General features: G+C 40.9%; 1 protein-coding gene across 1 annotated transcript in view; it reads left to right on the top strand.

Annotated features, from left to right (window-relative positions):
• Nucleotides 1-25,846, top strand: part of LOC104020347 (cytosolic phospholipase A2 epsilon) — a 36,407-nt gene that overhangs the window by 3,141 nt on the left and 7,420 nt on the right. Inside the window, exons 3-14 of the mRNA XM_009473763.1 lie at nucleotides 14,305-14,441; nucleotides 17,896-18,027; nucleotides 19,142-19,182; nucleotides 19,633-19,675; nucleotides 20,419-20,482; nucleotides 21,034-21,197; nucleotides 21,468-21,560; nucleotides 21,907-21,944; nucleotides 22,610-22,745; nucleotides 24,251-24,387; nucleotides 24,864-25,086; nucleotides 25,657-25,771. Coding sequence (XP_009472038.1) covers nucleotides 14,305-14,441; nucleotides 17,896-18,027; nucleotides 19,142-19,182; nucleotides 19,633-19,675; nucleotides 20,419-20,482; nucleotides 21,034-21,197; nucleotides 21,468-21,560; nucleotides 21,907-21,944; nucleotides 22,610-22,745; nucleotides 24,251-24,387; nucleotides 24,864-25,086; nucleotides 25,657-25,771 — 1,323 coding nt within the window. The remainder of the gene's footprint in view (nucleotides 1-14,304; nucleotides 14,442-17,895; nucleotides 18,028-19,141; nucleotides 19,183-19,632; nucleotides 19,676-20,418; nucleotides 20,483-21,033; nucleotides 21,198-21,467; nucleotides 21,561-21,906; nucleotides 21,945-22,609; nucleotides 22,746-24,250; nucleotides 24,388-24,863; nucleotides 25,087-25,656; nucleotides 25,772-25,846) is intronic.

Genomic DNA, 25,846 nt, shown 5'->3' with positions numbered 1-25,846 from the left:
AGTCAGCAAGAGTATTTGCCTCCATAGAGATTACTATTCAATTCTTGCTTTTCTACTGTTGAGCCTAGCACAGGAATATTGCCTTTTCTTGAAAACAGCATTTCTTCAGAGAAGAACGAAAGGATGGGTCAGCTCCTTCTCTGTGTTTTTAATCTCAGCTGAGCTGTTTTCTGGCATAAATGATACCAGCACAAGGAAACGCCTAAATTGCCCTGACAGGCAATAGCATGAAGATAACCACCTACAGAGTTGATAACCTGATAATTTGCCTTTGGTCTTAAAATCAGGGATGTTTATTTCTTTCTCAGCATTTTATAATGATTGGAAATGACAGCCTTTACATTCTTAAGGACCAAAGAACTTCCAGAAATCCATAGCTATTTATCTTAACTCTTTATCTTTTATTAGTCTTTATCCTGTATCTTTATTTTGAGCAGAGGTTTGACTGCCTCATTGCAGGTATGAAGCTATATCACTGGAGATTTGCTTCCAAAGCCAGATTTGGAGGAAGGTCTTTGCTGGCAAAAGCCAAAAGAAGCAGTGCTAGGTGTCAGGGTCTGAGAGAAGCAGCTTCAGCTATTATGCATCCCAGTTGCCTTTCTTTATCATGCAACAAGAGCACCACATTTTATTTTCCCTCTGAGAATCAAGAGCAAGTTACCTGTGGCACAGCAGAGAGCCAGTGAGATTTTATCTGCACCGTACCTGTATGTTCTCTCAGAGCACTTAATTTTGTCAGTGGATCCATGCCAGGTGGTGTGATACACATCACAAGAAAGAAGACTGTGTTAAAAAGCATTAAATTGAACTCAAAAAACAGTGTGAGACTGTAGTAGGAACCTTTACATGGCGGCCCTTCCATTCTTGACAAAAATGTTGTGCAGAGAGGTTTTAATACCTAAACGATGAGAGAAGTCCTTAGAGGAAAAGATCCAAAGCCACCCGTTAAAAACCTCTGCCATGGCAGAGAGAGGTATTGGCATGAACAGCAAAGTTCACTTTGTAGTCTATACCAAGTTCAGAGTGGTTTAGGCTGAAGTTCATTTATGGGCAGTGAGACAAGTGGAGACTTTGAAAGCAAGTTGGGGAATCCTATTTAATGCATTTCATTGCACATGAATAGAGTCACTTGAATGTAGCAACAATGATTTAAGAAGAAAGTTAAGATAACTAGTTAGGTCTACATATCTGTATTTCTGTACCTATTTACTTTCCTAAAACTAGTCGTTGCTCAAAAATGAATTTTTAAAAAATATTTTTGTGGGAATGTATTTGCCATGTAATTTGGCACTTATTCAAATATTTGTAAATAGTTGAAAGATATTTAGCTCAAATTATATTTTAGGAGAAGCAGAATCTGTTGTATTTCCCACTTGCAGTTATTTGTTTTAGCTACTATTTATGTACAACTTAAAGTTTTTAAGAGAGACAGAGTTGAGGACAGAGAGCTGGAAAATGGCACAGAAATAATTCAAACTGCAAAGAGCCATCAGCACTTTGCTGGAGTCAAGAGTCTGATTAGACCAAGCTATGGTTTATGGAAGACAGCCTGTCAAAGATGAGTACGCGTTGCTCTTCTTCAGCTGCAGCACTGTGCAGCTAAAGTGTCCTTGTGCAGAGGGACTGCTACCCACAACCCACAGCATCCATTCCTCCTTAGATCTTGCACATGTCATATAGTATAGGACGTGGGTTTTTATTACAGGATAGCTGTGGCAATCGTCTATAATCATGATCTCCTGACCTTTTCCCTTTGTGTCAGACAAAAGATTGTATTTGTACATGGTGTGAGCATAATAACAAGAATTAGGCTACTAGTGTGTGTTGAAATCTGATACAAACAAGGCTGCCTCACAAATCAGAAGGTTTTGCTTCTACATTATGTAGGTTATCAGGCAACTACAATCTGAGTAGTACATACCATTCCCACAACACTGCTGTTGCAATTTCTGGGCAAGTTTGAGTTTGGCTAAATTTTCCCTATCAAAAGTCATAAGAATAGTGATACCAGACTGGTCCAAATGTTCATCTGGATCCACAGTACATCCCCAGAACTGACCTATAATAAATGCTTTTGGGCAGGGCAAACAGCAAGGCATGCTTTTCCCTGTCCCACTCTCCCAAGAGATCTGTGATTCAGGAGGTCTGTGGCTCAGAGATCTGGCTCCTGAGTCAAAAGTAATGCTTGCATTTTATTGCCGTACCCAAAATGCTTGGCACTTGGAAGCCACTAAGGGATTTTACTTTGATATCTTTCAGCTCGCTTTGCACTGGACAGGAACACAGATGCTCTTTCTCAGTGTCATAGGAAAACATCAAGCCCAGTTTCAAGGTGTTATTCTTTGGGGAGATCTTTATATTTATATTGCTAATTAAATAGTTACAGATATTTCTTTATTCCCTTCTTTGCCTTGCATGGGCAGCAGAAATGCCTACTTGGGAAAAGCTGGCCCTTTTCAGGCTGGCCTGAGAAGGCCTTTTCTGCACATTAGTTAGGGTTAGCTCTTACACAAAGACAACTACCCCTTTGTATTTATTCCAAAAACGACAGAAAACTTATCATTAACAGCTGCATGACTGCAGCTGTCTCTTGCATTAAAACTGCAGAAGCTTTGTGGCTTTCACAAACCTTCATAAACACATCCATCATTCCTGCAAAATCTGGATTCACTGCCTGGATGGTGCTGTTTCTCTGCAACTGTACAGGATGGCATGAGGAGATTTTGGAGAGAAGTGTTTAATTGCCCACACTCTGAACATTGGTCATCCAAGCAGGCTGGCTTGAGGCAGAGGCAAAACAGGGAGCTATCGGCAGCATCAGGAACAAGAGTCACAACCTGAGGTGACTGGGCTCTCCACGTTCCTGTATCCTCATTGCAGTGCACAGGGACACAAGAACGGCTGCACTGGATCAGACCAAAGGTCTCTCCTGCCCTGTGTTTGAGAGTGGCCAGAGACAGGTGCTTGGGGAGGAGTATAAGAGTAGGGCAAAAGTATATAATGCTCTCTGCCCAATGTGCTCTCCCAGCATTTGATCACTTCAGAGCTGGTAACTTCCCAGGCCAAATACAGTTTTTCTATGAATGCAGCAATACCTCCAGTCTCCTCTCGAACCTAGATAAACTCTATGCATCAGCAACAGTCTTTGTCCAGCCTCTGGTTTCCATGTCACAAAAACCTTTGCTGCAATCTCAGTGCCTCATCCTTGTAATGGCAAAAATTAGTTTTTGCCTCCACTGCTGAAAGGCTCTGAATTTGTTCTGCCCTCCAATGACTTCCCATGATCTTCCCTTACCTTCCTTGTCAGTTGACATAGTGGAGATTGACTTTCAGAACGCTTCCCACGCGTGGGAAAGGATTGGTTGTTGCAAAACTCTTGTTTGCTAAGCGCTAGTCCACCAGCGAAGTTGACTGGAAGAGGGCGTAGCTTTCATCTCCAAGTCCCCCACCCATTTCTTCACAGATCCCCTTGAAGCCACCTTTATGCAGGGCTCTGCATTTCCACCATTAACCATGGGAGACTTTCTTTCTGGAGACACTGCTCTGATGGCCAAGTACCACTGCCTTTCACCCACTGAGTGCCGATTATAACAAGAATAAGACCCACGCAGAGTAGATCTCGTTTTCAGCATGGCTGCCCAGACCTGCCTCGCTGTGCACGGTCCTGTCAGAGCACACCGGGTGTTCGCTGTTCCCAGAGGCTGCCACAGCAGTCACAGCAGGGCACAGGCTGCCTCGTGAAGCTGGCAAATCTGGTTTAGCATGGCCCTTTTCTCGGTGGCAGAGTTCACTGGTCTTCCAGGAGGGAAAATAAATATCTTCTACACTGCAAATTGACTCCTATGGAAGAGAAACCTGTTTGTTTCATGGGCTACAAGTGAAATATAAAATTACATTTTCTAGGTACATGTATTTCACAGAAATAGTCTCTTCAGGAGACAAAAAATGTCTTTGAAAATACTGGCTTGCTCTACTTTGTATTTAGCAAAGTCCAAGGCTCCAGAAAACTTTTCCTGGAATGGCCTACAGCTACTTTTTTTTCTTCAATATGACAAGCTAATCTCAATCAGCATTCTCATTAGATAAAACCTTCGACTTGTCTTTAACTATAGTGTCAAATCTGGTTCTTGTTAAATCTGGGCCTTGTTGCTATGTAATTTCAAAGCAAACTCCCAATACTACACTGCCCATTGATTTTAAAAGCTGGAAGGCGGTATTACTAATGTTTTTCCTTCTATCACCTAAATCCTGTGTAACACCATCATAATAACAAATTCCCTTTTGTTGCCATGTTCTCCAAAGGAAACTATTGTGTGCGGAAAGGACTGATTGAAGACGTGCACACAACAAGCTGCATATACTACTACTTACCTTTTTCACTGACTGTAGCACCGATGTGAGGGGGCAGCAACAAAGAGGGTAGGCAGGTAGCACGGGCAGTACCAGCAGGCAGCTGCCTGGGCTGGCCAGCACTAATGGCATCTTTTCTTTTAGGGTGATAGCACTTCCCTGTGAAAATGGATGTGGTCACTGGCTTTTGCCATGGTTGACAGAAATGCTGGGACATGGTCTTTTGAAGAAGAGCACTAGTGTCTTTGCAAGGCATCTCATCTAAGTTCCTGGTGCCACTGGCTGCTCAGACAGGCTGTGTTTGCATTAACAGAGAGAAATCCTAAAAGCAGCCCAGGACAAACACTTGGCAATAGGAATCTGCACAAGGACAGAGAAGTAGTTACGTGGATATCTGCCAAGTTGCAACAAGGCCTGTAAACAAGGATTTCCTCACTGGTTAAGAAACTGAAATAAACAGGTATAAAAGCAATTGTTAATCACCAGAAGCTCCTCCCTGTGATGTCATATCCTGAAGCAGGGCTTTTCTTACTGTAATTGTAAGCTGGTTAGATCAAGATCAAGAGCTAATTGCACAGCTACTAAGGTACCTGTCCAAATGGAGCCCTGGTCCTGATGTTTATAATAACAAAGTCATAACCACAGTTAATAATATGAGTAACAAATTAATGGATAATCTCAATGAATATGATAGGAATCAACTTCACAGTTGCTGTTGTTAACAACCTCTGCTCCTTTCCATTCAATCTTCTGTTTGGTTGTCGTGGTTTAACCCCAGCCAGCAGCTAAGCACCACACAGCCGCTCACTCACTCCCCCCCGGTGGGATGGGGGAGAGAATCAGAAGAGTAAAAGTGAGAAAACTCATGGGTTGAGATAAAGACAGTTTAATGGGTAAAGCAAAAGCCGCACGCACAAGCAAAGCAAAGTAAGGAATTCATTCACTACTTCCCATCGGCAGGCAGGTGTTCAGCCATCCTCAGGAAAGCAGGGCTCCATCACGCGTAACGGTTACTTGGGAAGACAAACGCCATCACGCCGAACGTCCCCCCTTCCTTCTTCTTCCCCCAGCTTATATACTGAGCATGATGTCATATGGTATGGAATAGCCCTTTGGCCAGTCTGGGTTAGCTGTCCTAGCTATGCTCCCTCCCAGCTTCTTATGCACCTGGCAGAGCACAAGAAGCTGAAAAGTCCTTGACTAGTGTAAACTCTGCTCAGCAAGAACCAAAACATCAGTGCGTTATCAACATTATTCTCATCCTAAATCCAAAACACAGCGCTCTACCAGCTACTAAGAAGAAAACTAACTCTATCCCAGCTGAAACCAGGACAGGTTTTATCCACTCATGTTACCCAGCTCTGCTCCCACTCTTCCTCAGCTCATTGCTAGCATCTAAAGACATGCAAAAACCTAGTTTCCCTCAGATCACCCATTTTGTGTTTTCTACTCTAAGAGATTATTTCGAGGTTTTTCTCTTTCCCAAGTCTTTAATGTATTGTTGGCAGAAATGCCATGATGGAGTGTATTGTATAAAGTGTAGTGTATATTGTATTGTATGCAATTGTATTGCATTGTATACATAGTAAGAAGTGTGAAGATGAAAAGCCTGTGCTCTGCTTTCATAGTATCATAAGCTGCCACTAAAAAGGACAATGCTATGTATAATCAAGGAGCTCATTAATATGTTATTTGTTTAGGGATCTTGGTCAGGGCACCTCCTTACAGCTCCGGAAGTAATTGCATCTCTACTGCTAGGTGTCAACGGTTTGTATGTAGATACACGTGCACCTTCTTGCAGCCATGCTGGCTTCTGTGTACTTCTGTGTGCAAGAACAGAAAGCTGTTCTGGTGGTTAAAGGTATTATGTGTGATGTTCCCCCATGACTTCCTCCAGACTCTTGGTGTAACCTTAGAGAAGATGAGTTTCCTCAATACGTTAGTTCCCCATCTCTAAAGCAAGGAATGCAGGAAGGGCATTAGAAGCCCCACAGGGGCATTAGGAGGATGAACTGTTTACTGGCTGAAGGACTGGTAAAAGGAGTAAACAACCTTAGATAAATGTTAGGCTTATCTCTGGCTCAATGGCAAAGGTGAGAGCAGCTACCGTGCTCTAATACCATACCAGCACAGCTGGTATTGCAGCTGTTGTCCTTCATTGAACAGGAATGATCTTTAAAGCCTTTTGTGATGGTACATGTTCCTAGTAGACTTCATTATCCTCTTGTTTAGAGGAGACTTCTAGTTAACAAGTAGTTGAAACAGGTTTTAAAATGTTTTATAATTTTTTAAAATGTCAAAACCTGTTTTAAAACAGGTTTGAAAAGGGTGGAGGCAATGGAAATGAATAAGGGAAAAGTGTGGGTGGAGAAGAGAGGCTGAAATGAGTAGGTGATAATGGCAGCTATGTAGAACCATGCAGTGCTTTGAGAGGACACAGGTCCATGCAGTCATTCATGACACTTCACTCCACTTCTACCACTTGGCTTGCAGAGTTAAAAGGCAGTGGCAGACTCTGCTCATGACATGACTTTCTAGTTTGCATTTGGAAAGCTCCAGCAGAGGTGGATGGATGTTTCTGCAAGAGCTGAGACACATTTCATGAAGTGCTGTGCTAATAAATAACATAGATAGCACAAGACTAGTATGCAGTTTCTTTCAAACTGATGTAAGCAACTTCAGCAGTTGTCAACAGATAATGATGATGAAGTATGTGCTTTGACTTCTGAATAGGCTTTCTGTACTTACAAACTTCTTTGGGCTGAGCTGTGTAACACCTCACCACTTATGAAACTAGGTTGGCTACTTGTATATCTGTGAAACTAACTTTCTTATTGTGTGCTAACCTGATGTATGTAGAGTATTTGGTGGTTAGGATTCTCTCTGATACTGCTAAGAAGATGATGGTTTTTCTAGCAGGGAGCAGTGCTGGGCATCTGCTCCTAAGTGCATGAAAGAGTTGATGTCTCATGAACCTGTGGGGATAAACTGAGACCCTGAAAATACAATGAAGAGTGGTGGGACTTGCTCTCTCTACACTGTTCACCCTTTCCAGCCCTCCCATTTGGAGCAAATCTGCTGTCCTTCAGTCCTATACACTGTTTGCACTTATTTTTAGACAACAGACATTTCTTTTGTCTGCTGGGCAACTACAGCTGTCTCTAATATCTCCAGCTCTAAGAACTTGTTTTGTAATCACAGTAACAGGTCAGATTTGAGTGTAATAACAGGCAGTTTGGTACTGTGGGATACATGCTGAGAGGCAGCGTGACCAAGTGGGTAACGTGCTGGAAAAGGTCTCATGACATGTTAGCTCCAGTCCTAGCTCTGCTCCAGGCTGCTAAGTCACTCTGGGCAAGTGCTTCCATTTAAATTTATCTTGCTTCTCTATCTGCATTTCCCCATCAATAAAAGAGTGATAACGATCCTTTCCTCTTTTATAATCTGCTTTGACATCCCATGATTAAAAGCATTATACAAAAAATAACTACTGTTATTAATATTTCCACATGACCCACAAGACGAGTGCCTTATCAGTAATTATGTCATTCTTTCTCTAGCAGTCTCTTGGTTTTCATTCCACACTTTCTTTAAACTTGTGGTGTAACCCATGTGGCAACGAATAGGTGTTGCTTAAAGCAATTTGTGCAATCAAGTTTTGTATGATTTATCTTTCAAGTCTTCTGATACTGTGTGAATGTGAAACATCTTCCAGTTTTTCAGCATGCGTTTGATAGTTTCCCCCTTACTGTCCACAGCAGGGAAGAAATGACTTTAAAATCACAAATGCAGATGTCTATAATTCTTGTAAGTAATATTATGATATTTTTAGACTTACTACTGCAATTTTAAAATGCAGAATATGTGCATATACCTGTAGATAACAATTTATTGGTAAAGGTGGTTATAAAATAATTTCTTTAGCTCTCTCCCCCCCAATATTTTCTAAATTCTTCCATTGTTTTTTAACATTTGAAAAAGATAATATTAACTTTGCATAGTTATTTCCTCAGATGCTGCCAGAGAAGCAGGTAAGAGAGAGAATATCTGTTTCTTCAGCAACTGTATCTATCAGTTATGGAATACTGATATACATGTGGTTTAGAGAATTCATTCATTTATGGTCTGGGATATCTCTTTGTTGTACGTACTAGCTATGAATCATGATTTAGAAGACAGGCATTCGATATATTCAGAGTATCAAAGAAGCTCTAAACTTGTGACTTATAGTCTTGTATCTAGATAGAGCTGTGGTGGGATCTCTGTTCAGTCCTTCATCCTCTCTGAACACAATAGACCTATAGACAACTTGAGAAGTTAGTCCAGTCTTTACCAAGGCTGTTCACCCTTAATAAGGCCAAAACCAAAGTCCCTCAACCTGATGAGCCACATGTAACACCAGCTCAGTTAGCAACCAGCGAGGCCTCAGTCTCAACATAACCCAAAGCAAGAATGCAAGTAGAACAGAATAGAATAGAATCATTTAGGTTGGAGAGGACCTTTAAGATCATCAAGTCCAACCATAAACCTAACACTGCCAAGTCCACCACTAAACCATGTCCCTAAGCACCACGCTACCCGTCTTTTAAATACCTCCAGGGATGGGGACTCCACCACTTCCCTGGGCAGCCTGTTCCAATGCTTGGCAACCCTTTTGGTGAAGAAATTTTTCCTAATATTCAATCTAAGCCTCCCCTGGTGCAACTTGAGGCCAATAGATGCAGACAGGGACAAAGATATCTGAATCTGAAAACAAGCAGTTACAGCCAGGCCACTGCATGAAGAATAACAATTTATGGCCCAGAACTATAACGTTTCAGGACTTACCTGGTAACTTATACATACAACATAGATTTAGATAATTTTTGGACCAGATCCCAAATACACAATGTTAAACCTAAGTGCAGGTGATGAGATTTATCACTGACATCTCTTTGCATACACTCCCAGCCCTGGACAGGAACAAGTGGATGCTCAGTGTCTCCCATGTTCCAGTTCTCTTCCACTCTATTCCTCCCTCCACCATAAAAGGCTTTAATTATTACCAGCTATTAAAATTAAACATGGCCAGATTAAAGAGGATTGCTTAGACAGCCTGGCATATGAGAAAGAGCTGAAAGAATTGAGTTTGCTAATTCAACGACAGCAACAAAAAAGACTGTTAAACAACAGGGTCATAGTCAGTTCTGTAATGTCCAAATTATTGATACAAAGAGGACAATGATCAGTGGCTCTGTGTGGCCAGAGGGAAATAAATAAATAAAACCTGTTCCAGCTCTAAGAGATTTTATAGATTTTCTAGGTAACTCATTTCAGAGGGTACTGGTACCCAGATACATATCAAAGAGTGACAGACACGGTAAACTTGATCCTGCTTTAGGAGAAGAGGACCAGCCCAGGTGAACCTACAAGGTGTCATATGGAGTTGCTGCCACATGACGTCCATGTTTATGCTGGAAGGCAATAAACAGGATAATCATGTCACATCAATTACATTGCATGGAAACCAACTAACCAGTCTCCCTGCCAGCTTTGACTGTCAGGGAAGGAAGTGATAGGACATCCTTATACTGTACACCAGCCCAAGAGATCAGTTCCCAGATATCTGGGTGCTGCCTCCAAAACAATTGCAAACCTCCTTCTTTGACTTGTATAAAGTAAGACTGTAAGTTCATTGGAAAAGTTGCCACCTTCCCTTTCCAAATGCATACAGCATCCAAATAACAAGGCCTAAATCCATACCTAGAGCCTCTGTGTACTGTCCCAATATAATCATCAAAAGGAAACAATACAAAAAGCAACACAATATAATGCATAGATGCCCACAGACAGCTGTGCTACAACTTTTACCATCCACCCCAACTCCTCCATGAAGCAACAGGGGACAAATTATATTACCTAAGTGGCATTTTGGGTATGTGTAGCTGTTCTTGGAAGATTTGTACATGCTAACAGAGGCACAAATGTCATTAGATCACCATTATATATGCTCTCTTTTGGTAAAGTGGAACGAGAAATCATATGTTTCCATAGGTACACCTGTTTTTCAACTTTTCATAAGCATTGCCACTATTTCACTGTTCCCACTCTCAGAGTGTCAGCCAGTAGGAACTAAAAAGCAACATATTTTGGCCAAGAGGTATTATTAAGAGGTCAGACTTCCTTTGTTCACCTCAGACCCTCTTGCAGTGGTATGTGGTGCAATCTCACATCTATCACTGGAAAATATTTTGTAGAAAGTTATTCGTTTACATTTAAAGATAAACTAGCTGAAAATTACATCTTGGCCAGACATCAATACTGTTGATGCAGACACTGTGGGCAGTTAGAACTGCTGGGCATCTGAAGAAACCATTATCAAATGGAAACACCATGGAAATAGACTTGGAAACAAGCTGCGAGCAGTACACAGAAGTGCCTCAGATTTCAAAGAAAATGGGAGTGGGAACAAAATCAATACCAGAAGCAGCTGAACCAACAGATTAACACTCACAAATTTTCTTGCTTCAGAAAATATTCCCAAGAATGTTATTCACCCAGGAAGGGAATAGAAACAAAAATGTTTTTAACGTGTAGCTAAAATTAATATATTTTTTTTGCCTTAAACATCATTATTTTGACTCAGAAATGCCTCTGACATGCTTTATAAAACCATGTAGTTATGGTACTTTTTCTCACATTCTTGTCCAGGGGGATTTTTCTGAAAAAGCAGGAGCAATACATCATGGGAAATGTAATCTTCTGCAGGAACTGAGGCTAAGCTGCAATACCAACAGTGCACTGCAGCAGTAATTCCAATTTGCATTTTTTGATTGAGATTCAGAGTTTTGAAATCAAAACTTTGCTATTCAATAAACAAAGTTTGTGGCAGGGACACTTCTAGATATCTTTTCTTTCAAGTAAAATTTGGTACTGAATGGAAAGCTACCAAAAAGCTGTAGCTCAGTATGATAGTGAGGACAAGGTCAGCTGACTGGCATGAGGTGTTCCTCTCTTACTGAGTTTGGAGTTTCTGAAAACCAGAAAGTATTTGCAAATATGAGTGAAGTTAAAAATATCCCAAAGTCTCACTTAAAGGAAGCAACTGGCTCTGATAATCCATAGGAGTTTATTCTAGATTCTGTACACAAAAATAAGAGTAGATACCTGTAGACATTCTTTGGTTTTTTTTATGGTGGGGATGGAAGAGTTATGCTAAGGAAACAGCTTGGAAATAGTAAGGCACATTGTCATAACTAAGTAACTAAAGTAGGGTGCAATAAGCCACCTCATTCCCTCACATGATGGTTTGCAGCAGCCAATATGAAGGTATAGACATCAATGTTGATGAGTTAATTTGGTAAGAAAAATTCCATAACATACTGGAACAACTCACTGAAAGCAAGAGTGTTTACCCCACAATGTAAATGGGTCTTCATGTGCCTGAGAATTCAGCCCGAAGTCTGTAAATGTCAGTCACCTTTTTGTGAACTAAATTTTGGAGCTACAGGGCATAACGCACAGGTGAAGATTAGAGTTGGATTGGTTTGGTTTATTTGTTAAGAGTTCATTCAGCTTGAATTAAAAGCTTACATTGCAGCAATGGTTCGTCCTGACATAAATACTATGACTTGGATGTGTTGCTAATATGCGCTTTGCTTTTGGCAGCCAAGCCTTCCTATTTTGTAAGTCTTTTCTAGAGAGATACCACCATCAGTTTCTCTCACATCAAAGTAAGCCACAGATAAACACACAGCCTCCAGACTGTCTTTTATCACAAGACTACAACTAATCCTATTTTCACAGTGAAATTAAATGAGCTCATGTTCTAGCTGGAGTCCTCCAGGACTCCCAACTGATCTCGCAGTCTACAGCAACTTTCCTGTGAGTAAGAATGAATGAAAGCATTAAGGATAGATATATCTGACTCACAAGGAGCACTTATACCCAAGACCCCTTTTGTCTAGTTTTCATTCTTGAACTGAAAGGGAACTCTTTAAAAAAGGGTAGTCAAGACTGGTCCTGAACAAACAGGAAAAGATGAATACCTTTGCCATGCAGACATTCAAAAAGATTGCCAATTTAATAGCAGAATGCACATGGGAGAGAAGCCATAGTCTCACGTGGACACTCTCATGTGTCTTTTCAGCAATGCGGACTATCATCACATTAAATCTAGCCTCTCTACTTTACATTGTCCTCCCACATAATAACGAATCACATCTGGTTTCTTTGTCCCTATCTACAAAGTACTCAATGTCCTTAGTTCAGCAAAAAGGTTGCCTGAAGCTTCTCTCTGGAGACCATTGCTGATAAATGTCCTCAAGCTCTGTGAATCTCACCTGTGGGCAAGGCTTTCCCTGGCACTGCTCTGAGTCTTCAGAACAAACCTCCATGGGGACTAAGACATACCACAGGCCTTATCACATTGTGCTTTTAGTGTACAGCTCACCTCAGCAGCATTCATCTAGATGCGTGTGAAAGAGCACTAAGAGAGCACAGATGCATAAAACAAAACAGGTGTCTGCTCAGAGTGTACGGGAAAGAATGAATCACTGATTACAGATATATCAGTCACACCGCTTAATGCATAACTGGATGAACTGCAGATATTGCTGTCTTGATGAAACAGGAACAACCAGGACAGAACTAGAACAGATTCTGCAGGTTGTTTAACATTGTATAAGAAAATCTATTGGGAATCAATGAACAAAAATGCATTTAAATGTATTTTTCACAATAAAATACCAAAGATGAGAAGCTGTGCTGCCTTCTTCTCATCAAAGGATTACCTCAAAAATCCTGAAGCAAGTCCTGCAGTAAGTAAACGTCTGTATCAATTTTCATATTCTTTATGAACTTCTTTGAATGTACCACATAACCACTAATAGTCCTGTAAACACAGGTCTGCTGATATTCAATTTGTGGTTACTGTTCAGTGTCAAGCAAAGCATACTTTGGTCTTAAACTCAATACATCATTGTGCAATGGTAAGCAGGATACAGAGTAAAATATGGTCCCTATCAGGATGATAAAAAACGCCAAGGTAAAATAACTTTTAAGAAGATGTGGGAGACTGTAAGCATGGGAAAAGGCACTGCTGTCTCACACAAAAACTCTGGCAAGCCTTGAGAGACAACTCATCAACACCCTGTGACGCTGCCTGGCATAGCTGTGCTCACCTGGCCAGGAGGCTGTTTGCCTCAGCTTGCAGCTGGAGGCAGTTCCTGGGAGCCCACCCCAAAGTAGCCCCCATGTATTATGAAGATTTAATGCCATACTTATAGGTAACTGTGCAACCTTGTGTTACATTAACACCTCTCTTAGAAATCAGAAGTTTCTTCACTATCAAGGCTCAGAGTTTAAATTAGTAAGATAAAGTGCATTACCATTTTTGCGTATTTGTTGATGGTGAAGGGATGTGACTGCATGTTGGGTGAGACAGTCGGCTCATTACATGGACTGGGCTACAGCTAAGTGGAGGCAGCAGACCAGAGGGGGAAGATCCTTCATACCCAGACCCTCTTTAGCCCTTCTATTCCCTTCTCAAGAGCAAAGGACAGAGTTAGCTCCTTATCTAAATGCTCAAAGAGTTAAATAAGTATTTTACCCTTTAAAAAGGTTCTCTTAAAGTTTAAACCTTTTTCTTCTCCATTACAGAAATCTGCCGATTTGCTGATTGCAAACAGGGGACATACCAATAATGGGTTTTGTTAAGTAAAACTGTCTCTGCATATTTTTTTTTCTTACCAGTTGTCTTTATTGCAGTAGCTTCTTTGAATCTCCATTAATGACCAGAGCTCCCACCTGCAAGAGGGAACAAATAGTAGTGAGTGCTATCGAATAAGGACCTGTAAGAAAAGTAATAGAAACAACATCTCCTTTTTGCAGCTTGCTGTTTATACAGTGCTATAAGGCTATGCTCTAAGATATTTATAGTAATCTGTTAGTTACAATATATCTTTTCAAATACAGTTAGTCAAACTGATTGCTATGTAAGCCTGTCCTTGCCCACTGCTTCCCCTGAGACTGTCCGGACCAAAACCGTCAAGAACTGCAAAGATCCAGTGTGGAATGAAACATTTTGCTTCAGGATCCAGAGCCAAGTAAAAGTAAGATGCAGAGTGCATTTGTTTTTCTTTTGGGGTGGAGATCTCATTGTGTGATTGGTATGTAGGATACCATAAAAATAAATATGTGGGCAAGGGGATGTGGAGTAGCATAAAAGATAACCAAGACATTTCGCAACTGTTCATATAATGTTTTGTGACTTTTCACTTTTTTTTTTTTTTTTAAATCACTGCTTTTCAAGAGTAAAGGTGAGAATTTCAGAGTAAACTGAACAGCATAGAAGACGTATTAGCTAGGTAGTGGAAGTATCACAGTGCTGTACTTTTTTGCTATTCCTTTGGAACGACCTGCAATAAAAAAAAAATCACAAAATAACATGTTAAAGTTTGCAAAAGAAGACCAGCTGGGCTTTTACCATGATGATAAATGTTAGAGCTTAAGAAGATTTGCAAGTCCCCCTATCCACTCCCTCCAAAAGACAGCATCAACATTAGAGTCCAGAAATCCACAAAGATCAGTGATAGGCCAAGTAAGCCAAGCTTATGTCACACCTGGAGCAATCAAACTCTGCTTTACAACTTGCACCCTTCATTTCCTAGTGCTGGTGGCAGAGCAGGACAAAAGCACTTCTGCCAGGTGCCAAATCAGCAGGCCAGTCCCCTGGCTCTCTTGAGCATCGATAAACTCCTCCAAAAGAGCATTCAGAATAGCTCAAAGTGTGGCTACACTGCAGGGTCTCCAGTGAACAATCCCTCTTGCCTTTGTCTGCAGAAGTTGTCCATGATACAAGTTCTCAGGCTTCCTTCCACGGAGTTAGGTGGTACTGGTCCTGTTTGGTATGGCTTTCGGCTTTAACACATCTGTCCATCTGTGGCCTACATCCAGTGCTTTCCCTGCAGATCTAAAAAAATTCCAACCTCTTTCAAAATACCAGTGAGTCACAATTTCACTGAGCCCTGCAGGTTTATCGGGAAGGCAAAAGACAAGGGACAAACATTGCAGCATGGAAACAAACACCCACTGATCTGCAACTCTTGCACCAGAATACCTGCTCCTTGCAATGGTTCGTGGCTGACAGGTCTTTCAAAACTGCAATACCACATATAACAGCTGAAAAAACCATCTTGGCCACAGGAAGCTATTTGAACTAGTCCTTCACAGAGTAGTATTTGGGAAGACCTTATGTTTACTTTGCAGTACGTTTACAGCAGGAGACAAGACATGTGGCATTAGCCCCAGTAATTTTCAGTGTGTGGCCACAGCAGCAGTGGTTGCTGTGGCTTCAGTGTGGGCTGCACAAAATGTGTCCTGGGGATCTGGGACAACCAAAGCACTCCGGTGTGTCTGTCACTGCTGCCTTGCTGCTGTCTGGACTCAACAGACGAAGTTAAGGCTTTCACAGGTTTCTCTGCATACACTGCAATTGCTCTGCTCACCCTCTGAGCAGAGACAGAGTCTGCTGGTCTGGTTATTTTCTCCTTGCCTGTCTTGTGTATCGTTGAGGTATTCAGCTTGCTAAATAATGGGAGACAGAGCTCAGTAAAACCATATAATACACTGTCTCTATGGAACCAAAAAACTTGTTTGGGTATGTCGGGCTGGTTCCCATTAGGAACGGGAGTGTTTACTGAAAGGCATCTGTTTTAATGAACATCTTACAAAGCACAGTCAGTGAGGAAGGGCTTCCCAGGTTGGTGCTGTGGGCAGCGCTCCCCCAGCTGCAGGAGAGCCACCCTGCCTAGAGCTGGCGACATGCAGCTCCGCCAAGGGCTGGCTCTGCTTGGCACCTGGCTCCCAGCGATGCTGCCCTCATATCCTCTGTCAGGAGGGCCTAGAAACGGTGAACTGCCCAGAGCCCCAGCTGCTTCCCACATAGCATCCCAGTGGTACAGGCAGTCGTCTCTCTTAGCCAGCCAGCACTCTGTGCATGCCCCTCCTGGCTAGCTGGGAGTAACTGAGGGACTTCAAATCAATTGGTCACTAAGAAAATAAGCCAGCCATTTTAGCCAAATAAGGACAATCTGTTGCAGTATCACAGCTACGAAAACTGATCTGCTCTTCAGTGTAAGCCTGCCTTCTACAAACTGCAAACTATTGCTTTTAAACATATCCCCTCTATCACCTTCCATAATCCTTTACAGGCTATTTATGGCTGGCCTGTAAATCAAGTTGTTGTGACTGCTTCTCTTTGCCTCTTGTCGATATGCTTCTCTTAGCAAGCGTGGTGGGCAGGAACCCACTGTTGACCTTGTCAGCCCCAAACAGAACTGTTTTTCTGTCTGAAGCACAACGTGATACATTTATGTATATGTTCTTAAAGGGCAGCAGCCTTTCTGTCTTCTGACAGCAAACTGCAAACTCAAGTTCGCTACAGCTTGCCGTATCTCACTTGCTGGTTTCTTACAGAAATGATGGATGTCAAAATTGAATACTTGGATTGTGGATCATCTTCCTTTCAGTATATTTGTATATTCAATCACTTATCAGATTTATTTATGGACCTTCCTGTGATTCCTTATGAACTTTTAAGACAACAAAGCTCACATGCTCACTCTTTTTTGTGCATGTGTTTGTGTGTGAGACCATGTGCCTATCTTTGTGTCTTTAATAAGCATCGAACCTCTTTGCAAGTTTCAGTTATATCTGATGGATAAGTAAGAATCTCTGAGCTAAGAGGTCCCTGCAATTTACGTGAAAATGAGCTGTTGAATATATGGAGAGAGGCCTGAATTATTTCCCCACTGAGAAAACAGCCATTAATGTTAATTTGCTCAGCACTGTGGGAGGCACCTCTGAGCCAGTCCATGTGCGGCAACCAACCAGGCACAGCAGGGCCTGTCCATCCAAATAGGCAGGTGGCAAAGGAGGCAGAAGAGGAGATTTGTGCGGTGGGAGGAAGGAAGAGGAGATTGAGAGGTGTAGGATATAATCCAATGGAAATAGGCCTTTGTTCTGCTGCTTTCTGTGCATTTTGTCACCAATTTAACAAAACCACATCAGTTTCTGTAGATTCCGTGGTAATTATCTCCATGTGATCTGTTTAATAATTTTACAGGATATAATTATGCAATCATGCAGTAGTTATATGCCACTTCCTTAACATATTTTAGTCACTGCTTATATCCAAGGATTAATTTTTTTTCACCAATAGCAATAAAGTCCTGACCACTAGATGGTTTCCTACATTTCAAGGAAAAGTGGTGACCTCAAACCAAATTAGAGGTCAAACATGTTTTTCAATATGGGAGCTATATATTCAATGATTCTATTAGCCTTTGTCATTTAAATTACTCTGCAGGGGAAAATCAGCAACAAAGCCAACTACTTTAGGTTCAGAATACATTTCTTCAGCTCTGTGTGGGTAAAAAGGTTATGCATGCTCTCTCACTTCTCCCCATCCTTTCTCTGTCTTCCTTAACATGCTGAGCACGTCATCTTGTGCCTCCGTAAGGTCTCAGAATAGAGATGTGCCTAATCCTATACCTCTATTCACAGAATATTCTTGAGCTGAAAGTCTATGATGAAAATGCAATCACTAAAGATGACCTCCTCTTCACTGTCCTCTTTGATGTTGCTAAAATCCAGCTTGGAGAAACTGTTCGCTTGACTTTTCAGTTAAATCCAAAGGTGAGGAATAAAACTGCGTTGGCCACAGGAAGGAAATAAATTTTTGGTATTCCCTCCTAAATAGCTTCTTGTAACACAACTGTAGGTGGGAGGGTTTATTTCCTATTGGTTTGCACTTCATGTATCCTATAAAATACCTCACAAACCATGTTCAGCAAAGTGGACAAGGTTTACCTCCCTACCTTGGACATAATCCTGAAGGTTTTTGCTAGCTCCTCAAACCTCTTAGCAGGGTTTTTCTGAGACCAGAGTTCCCTTTTTTCATCTTTTTTGACTCTGTTGCTCAAATAGGTTTTGTTGGAGACAAAAGACTTAATCCCTGTTGCACAAAGTTTCTCTGTTAGAATTTCTTTTCCTGGGACCAGCATTTGTGAGTTTGGGCATACTCTGGCACAAATGTTGGAGTATTCACTTAAAAACTGATATCTTGCCCTGTATTTCTTTTATGTATACCTGAATATAACAGAAAGATCCATGCTGAGGTGCTAAAACCCATGATGGCCAATTACTGTACCTATCTCATTACTTCAGTGTGCCTGAATGCATACATGATGACTTCAACATGGGATCTGGATGTCTGATTTAGATACTTTTGTACATATGCTCTTTCACTGACTTTTCTTATAGGGTATCTATTAGTATTTAGCTCTACAGTGGTATTGGCAGGCAGTCTATATTAACTTGTCTGGTGACTTCCCAATGTATTGTCCATGTTATAGGAGTCCTTTTGATCAGAAGAATTGAGAATGCCCTCTGCTGTCCAAAAGTATCAGTCTTCCGGTAATGTTACACAACAAAACCAAGGCTTTAGACAGTTTTAAGCCAACAGGTATTGCATGCTTAGGACTGGGCATTGCCTGTGTGACCATTTTACTCTGCCTCACCACCAAATGGACAAGTGCAGTCCACCTGAGAACTGACGGTTAAACGAAGGAGGAAGAATACTTTCCAAAATCACTCTAACTCAATTGCTTTCACTCCTCTGAGCATACCCTAGAGCAGTAGGGAAATTTGATTTAAAGAGCCATTGCAGGAGTCAAAATAATCATTGACAACCATAGCTAGAGAGAAAGAAAATGAATTCAAATGCTTATAATGAATTAATCTTTTACAGACACAAGAGATGCTGGAGGTTGAGTTTGCATTGGAGAGTATGTGAGTAAAACCCATATGGGGACTGAAGAACTGTACTTTGCAAAAGCAAGCAGTCAAATATATGCTAGGATTTACTTAATATAGTTTAAAATGCTCAGCATCACAGCAATAGCTGGTGTTTATCAAGTTAGTTGCATATCGGCTAAAATACCGTGTTCCTTATCTACCAAGAATACTCCTGGATACTAGTTTATCCCATTATTTGCTGGAAGAGGGGGAAGGATAATAAGAACTGCAGTCACTGTGCTTATGACTACTATTGTTTACCATTATCATAAAAAAAAATAAGGAAGCCACATTTCAGATGTCTCCCAAAATTAAAAGTCAGTGACGTATTTGAGACCATGCTGGACAAGGCAACCTTTAAGGAAAGTGTTATTCCTTGGTGTTCGTTTAAGGACGTATTTAGGTCATATTAGTTCTGGTTGCATTTTTTTTCCTCTCTTTCAGTCCAGTCCCTCCTGAAAAGCTCGTCACTAATGGTGTATTAGTGGTAATTTTAAACTATTTCTCTTCTATGTTCATTTTCATGCTAGTGATGGGAGTGGTGAATCTGGCAGGTGCCCCAACACCTCACTGCAGGCAGAGCTGAAGGGGAGGGAGATGGTGTGTTGGACACTGGCAGCCATCCTGTTGTGCTGCTCCCTGTGGGAGGATATACTAGGAAAGACTGAACACAGTCATTGGGGATACCCAGAGACCTGTCCACCATCACCAGCTGATAGCAAGCCCCTTGACAAAGCCTGAAGTGCTGCTTCCTTGACTTACTGCCTCTGTGTCATTCCCTCTGGGCACTTCTCTTGGGATACCCCACAGCCATCTTGTTTTTCCCACCTCTATAGGATGATATGGAAGTTGCTTTCTTGACTGCCCCTAACTCACTATTTAGAGGAGGTAGCACTTGGCTGTCCAACTTCACCAAAGCAGGGCTGCGAGGACAGCCCTGTGATTTGTCTGACCCATCAGTCTACCTCCCATTCCCTTCCCTGTTATTTCCCCTCCCTTCCCAGCCCAGTCTCCGTGGATGGACCACAGCACCACAGCCATTTTCCTTTCAGCTGAAACCTGGTACATCTTCAGAGTGCCAAGGTCTTTCTCTTATCAGCCTAACAAACACAGGGTGGACAGTTTTCCAGACCCTAGGGACCCAGGTGACCAGAGATAGGTAGCAGTGAAGTGACTCAGATATGGCATGTTTTGTATACTTAATTCTCTCATCATTCATCCCTGCTCCAGTCTCGTGAAATTTCCTGCTTGGAAGTCCTGGTGGACAATAGACAGATGAAGAAAGAACCTTCAGGTTAGACTTTAAACTAGAACCAAAAACTCTTATTTTACAGTAAACTGAAAATTTCTCTTTTTTTTTTTTTTTGTCATTTTCTTATCTGGTAATTTCCCTACATTGTTATTACAATTAGAGCACAGGAATTGGATGATTAGGAGTATATACAGGATCATAGATCCAACAATTACAGTGTCTATGCTAATGAACTATAAAAAATGAACTTTGAAATTAGAGTGAATGATTAGAGTGATAATGAATCTTATTAGTGCTGTAAAATAGAAGTAAATACATATTTCTGTCTCAATAATTTACATTTTTCCCAATTTGCCTGTATGTCTGAGTTTTTAAAACAGCTACTGCTGCTTTATAGATTCTTTGTTTTCTTTTTCTTTTTCTTTTTTTCTTCCTGTAATGTTCCATTTGTATAAATAGAGTCTGAGAGTTTTTAAGCATTGTTGAATGTTTTGTATATTAAAATGACAACTTCTGAATGCCCATTTAATGTTCTATTTCTGACATCACAATCATTAACTTCTCTGTATGCTTTTCATCTTTTTTTTTTTTAGAAAAAGACTTTTTATTTACAATGAAGGGATCCTACGAAGAGAGCCAGACCCTGTCACTGCGCTCTCCCCGGCAACTCGCAGGGCCCTTGGACTTCCATTACATCAAGTACAACCTGTCAGAGCTGCACATGGCTCTAGCAGAGAAGAAGCCTCGTTTCTACTTGGTATGTGATCGTTAGCTTGAGTAAGCACAGTAAACTCATGGTTTTCCATACTTGACTGAGGCAAATGGAAAGAATTTATATTTTTAATTAAAAGCCATTTCTCATGATCTTCTGCTCTGGAAGAGCACTGTACCCCCTAAGACACCTGAATATTAGATGCCAACTTGGAAACTGCTGGACAGTGACCCCATTTGAAAAAATAAGTTGGTGACAATGCTTTTTTGTGGTGTATACATTAAATATTTTTCTATGTTATCATTTACTTTTCAGTGTACCTTAGGTGAAGAGAAAAAAGACTGCCATGCATCCCTCACTATTCCTCTGGATTCACTTCCCTTCAAGGAGAAAGTAGCAGTGGCAAAGGTGATCAATATCAATTTTTTAGAATAAACATGAAGCTGTGGACCAAAGATCAGTGGGCATGAGTTAATTAGATTGGTGTGAAGTAGGGGTTTAGATATATAACTGCTAGTGCCCTTACATTCCTAACAGAGAGGGTTATAGACCTGTACATTTTCATATGAACCAAGTAGAAACAAAAACCACAGCCAAACGTTTCAGAGAGGGATTTCTGTGACCACCTGGAGGACTAATGCAGGTCAGAGCAAATGTAAACAATGAGGCAAGATGGGCCACACTGGCAGGGCTGGTGCTGGTTTTTACTGTATAACTGCTCTGTGTATCTTCAGATATTGTGTTCTTTTTCTAGGATGAAACAATTGATTTACATGTGAAGTCAAATGACTGGTAAGAAATTCTGTCTTTGCGTTTTGTGATTGTGGAAAAAAGGTGCTGCCCAGCTTTTTTGCCTTCTTATCTTTTCCTGTAACTAAGGGAGAAAGTATTTAGTCAATGATTATATTTACCCCTATTCACCCCATGTTAGTTACCCATGTCCAGAAGGTGAATGTTGTCAACTGTGCTGGGTGAAATTTCCTGTTACACTACTATGCAGGAGTTCAGTTTGGATGAGGAGAATAATCTTTTCTGGCTGCAAAATCCATGGAGCTACGAGTTTAGAAAAATATGTGTTTATACCTCACTTTCCTTACTTGTAAAGAATCTAGAGTATTTGTATGTCTAAAACCCAGAGGTCTTCAGGCAACAAATCCTAAATATTCCACTGTTTATAGTATCTGTATATGGATTGCAGTATTTATATAAGACTCTTCTCAAAAATCAGTGTAGCAATAAACAATATGTCTGTGGTTTTTTTTCTGTAAAATTTTACAACTTTTTAACTTCCTCAGCCTTTTCTCTACCTTGTCTATACCATCTGTGATGTGCTTTTGTGGGGCTGCAATAGCAGCTTTTCTAAGTCTAATAGTAGAGTTTATGACTTGTAAGCATGGATCCAGACATTAATTGTAAGTGATCATGCACATCTTATTTAACCCTGGACTTTGTTTGAGGTCAAGAAACTTAGATGTTCGCTTGGAGTTTGATCTGTGTATGGAGGAGAAAAATTTCCTACAGAAACGGAGGAAGTTTGTGGCTTCTGCTCTGAAAAAAGCACTTCATTTAGAGCAAGACCTACAAGACCATGAGGTATGGGGAGCATCATAGGGACTGGACTGTGCTGTGTAACAGGAATGTGTTATGCTTGTAGTTGTTCAAATATTGTTCCTTAACCAGCCCTGATGCTTTACATGGGGCATTGAATACATCAAGAATGTTTAGATGAAACAACATAAGAGCATGTGTAGTATCAAACCCACTTGCTACATGTTTGCTCAGTAACAGAATGTCATAAATCAGCATTATTTCCCTGCCTTATCTCTTTTTCATCTGTGAATTATAGACTTGGATAGTCCTACTCTCTTAGCTGAGCACTCAGTCACCAAGGCCCCATAAGGTATTTTATATTATCAGATTTTGGAGGGGGAAAACCTAGCAGTTAAAGTGATACATAACGCTGACTGATGAGGATGTTTCTTATCACAGACTCTCTCCTCTGGTGCTCATCATCTCAGCTGTATTGTCACTGTAACAGCACAAAGACACTCAACATTTTTCTCTTGTCTGTCTGAGTTAGGGTTTGTATTTGTTCACGTCCATGCTGGCATGGGGATGGTTGGTGCTTTAGGGAAGGAACATGGTCTGTGATCAGGCACTTCAGAAATGAAGAAGTTTTCATTTTGAGAGGTTTTTCTTCACCTGTGCTTTTCCCTTTGTCCAGGACAGCTGGACCAAAGACATATTAAACATCATATGACAGAATGGCTTTGGATGCTATAAATGATGTGCCTGCTCAACAACTGATCACATCAGTATATTATTTCTCATTAGCACACTAGTTTCAGTGGAAAAAAGCAGTTTCTTAAGTATAAGAATTTTTTAGGGGAAGTACTTCTAACTACTAATTTTCCAACAAGTGAATTCTTCTTTGTAGTCAAGTAAACCCAAATCAGAATACTTTGCTTTGACCTGAAATGCATGATTTGAATCTGGTCAAAGAAGCACTGCTCAGTATTTCCTTGATGCAATTGCCTGGAAACGTGTTTGGGAAATGTCATTCGCCTCCTCTCCTCTCAGTGGGTTTCTTGGAGGAATTTATCTTCCTGTAGCACAATTTAAATTTCCATGCAATTTGCTTTGTGGTTCATCACTGCAATTATATACTCTAGGCACTTTATAGGAAAAGTAATCTAGTCATTATACTTCACTTACAAGAGGATGAGCTTTGCTGGTTCTCAGAATAGAACTCTCATGAGATGATATTCCACTAAGGAAAATGCAGTTTAATATTGAAATGCCTTGCAACAAGTTTTGAACTGTTTTGGTAAGCCAGCATGTAACATTTTAGAATCAAAATTGATTGATTTTGATCAAAAAAGTAAAAAATAGCAAATTGTCAGACCTCTTTTTTTTTTTTTTTTAAATTATTTTTCTGTGCAAAATACCAGGTTTTCATCTTTTTCTCCCCTGCTTTGGGAAATGGGGAAATATTGGAATTTCTTGTGGGACAGAAATGCTGTAATTTGCTCAGCTCTGACCACATGCACTGGTAGACTAAGTCGTTGCTTACCACTGCTGTGTTGATATTTAAACAGGTACCAGTTGTAGCAGTCATGACAACAGGAGGTGGTACCCGGGCACTGACATCTCTGTTAGGAAACCTGTTGGGTCTTCAGAAGCTGGGTCTCTTAGATGCTATTTCATACATCACTGGGTCATCTGGTTCAACATGGTAAGGAGATCCTGAACAAAGACATAATTTGTCATCTCTATAGTCTGCTGTGCGAGAGATTTATTCTCTTCATTTTGGTAAAGGAAGGTGTACTACTTCAGTCTCGAGCTTTTTTATTACTGCATTGGGAACACATTGCCTGAGCCAGTGTATGGCCTAGGCAGTGCTTACGGGGAATAATATTTTGCTTGATCCTTTGTTTCATCTCTGGGATCTTTCCTAGTGAGTGACCCTGGTGCAAATCACAGCCTTGTGCATAAACCTACATAGCACAGAGGGGCTTTTTGCAAGTCCTCAGGTTTCACTAGGATTTGGGGGGATCCTCTAAATTAAAAAATCTTCTCTCTTCAATAATAAACTGAGCCCAAAAGATGTTTTTAATGAATCTCAGCTAGTTCATTTGATGTGGTCCTTAAATACAAGTCTAAAAAGTGAAAGTGTCTTGAGCATATGACAACATACTTTCTTTTCCCCAGGACCTTGTCACATTTGTATCAGAGCACTGACTGGTCACGCAAGGATCTGTCTAGGCTGATTGGTGAAGTCCGCAAACATATGACCAAGTGCAAGCTAAGCTGCTTTTCCTTGGAGAGCTTGAAGTACTATGACAAGGAGCTAAAACTGCGGAAGCAAGAGGGATACCAGATCTCTAGCATTGATTTTTGGGGGCTTCTGCTGGAAAAAGCATTAAGTGATGGGGTAGCGTGTCTATGTTTACCCTAACAACTACTGAATATTGTTGTACGGAAAATGAAGGTCCAGGGACAGATGCTAGCCTGAGAGCATGCAAGCATTATCCAGCAGATGATTTCTGCTGATGAACAAAGTGGGTTTGTCCCCACATATCTCTCAACACATAATGAGCAGCCCAAGGAGCATTCTGTAGAGCAGAAAACCTATGTCTCCTCCTAGCAGTATGGGTATCTGAGCACCTAACAGCAGAGTCCTGCTCTTGGTTTCTTTTGCTTTGTTCCTCCCTGTGAGAACTTAAATAATCCATGTAAAGTGGATGCATTTACTGGGAAGAACAAGAGGCCATTGTACCACAAAGTGTCCTCCAACTCACCCGTAATTAAATAAGCTTAAGTGGATGTGTAAATGTTTAGATCGTTCTTTAGTTAAGAAAATGTCTGGAGACAAAATGAGTGGAGAGAATAAGAAAATGAAGATGGAAACAGGTATTTATTTTGCTGTAATCTTGCAAGCCTATACACCATACCAAGAAGGTCCCTTGGTTTTGATCTTTCTCTGTTTCTGGTCAATTCACAGAAAAACAACCACAAACTCTCAGATGAGCGACAGGCATTGAATCAGGGCCAGAATCCCCTACCTGTCTACATGATCCTCAACATCAAAGAAGACTACAGCCTTTCAGAGTTCAAAGGTGATGGCAAAACTGAGCTTTATCTGGACTTGGTGTTCAATTGATCTGCATTATCAGTTGTTGCATGTCCTGCAA

The sequence above is a fragment of the Nipponia nippon genome, unplaced genomic scaffold (assembly GCF_047370975.1).
Source record: "Nipponia nippon isolate SJK-2023a ecotype South Korea unplaced genomic scaffold, ASM4737097v1 scaffold_10, whole genome shotgun sequence".
Classification (NCBI taxonomy): Eukaryota; Metazoa; Chordata; class Aves; order Pelecaniformes; family Threskiornithidae; genus Nipponia; species Nipponia nippon.
This window is presented reverse-complemented; position numbering and strand designations above follow the sequence as displayed.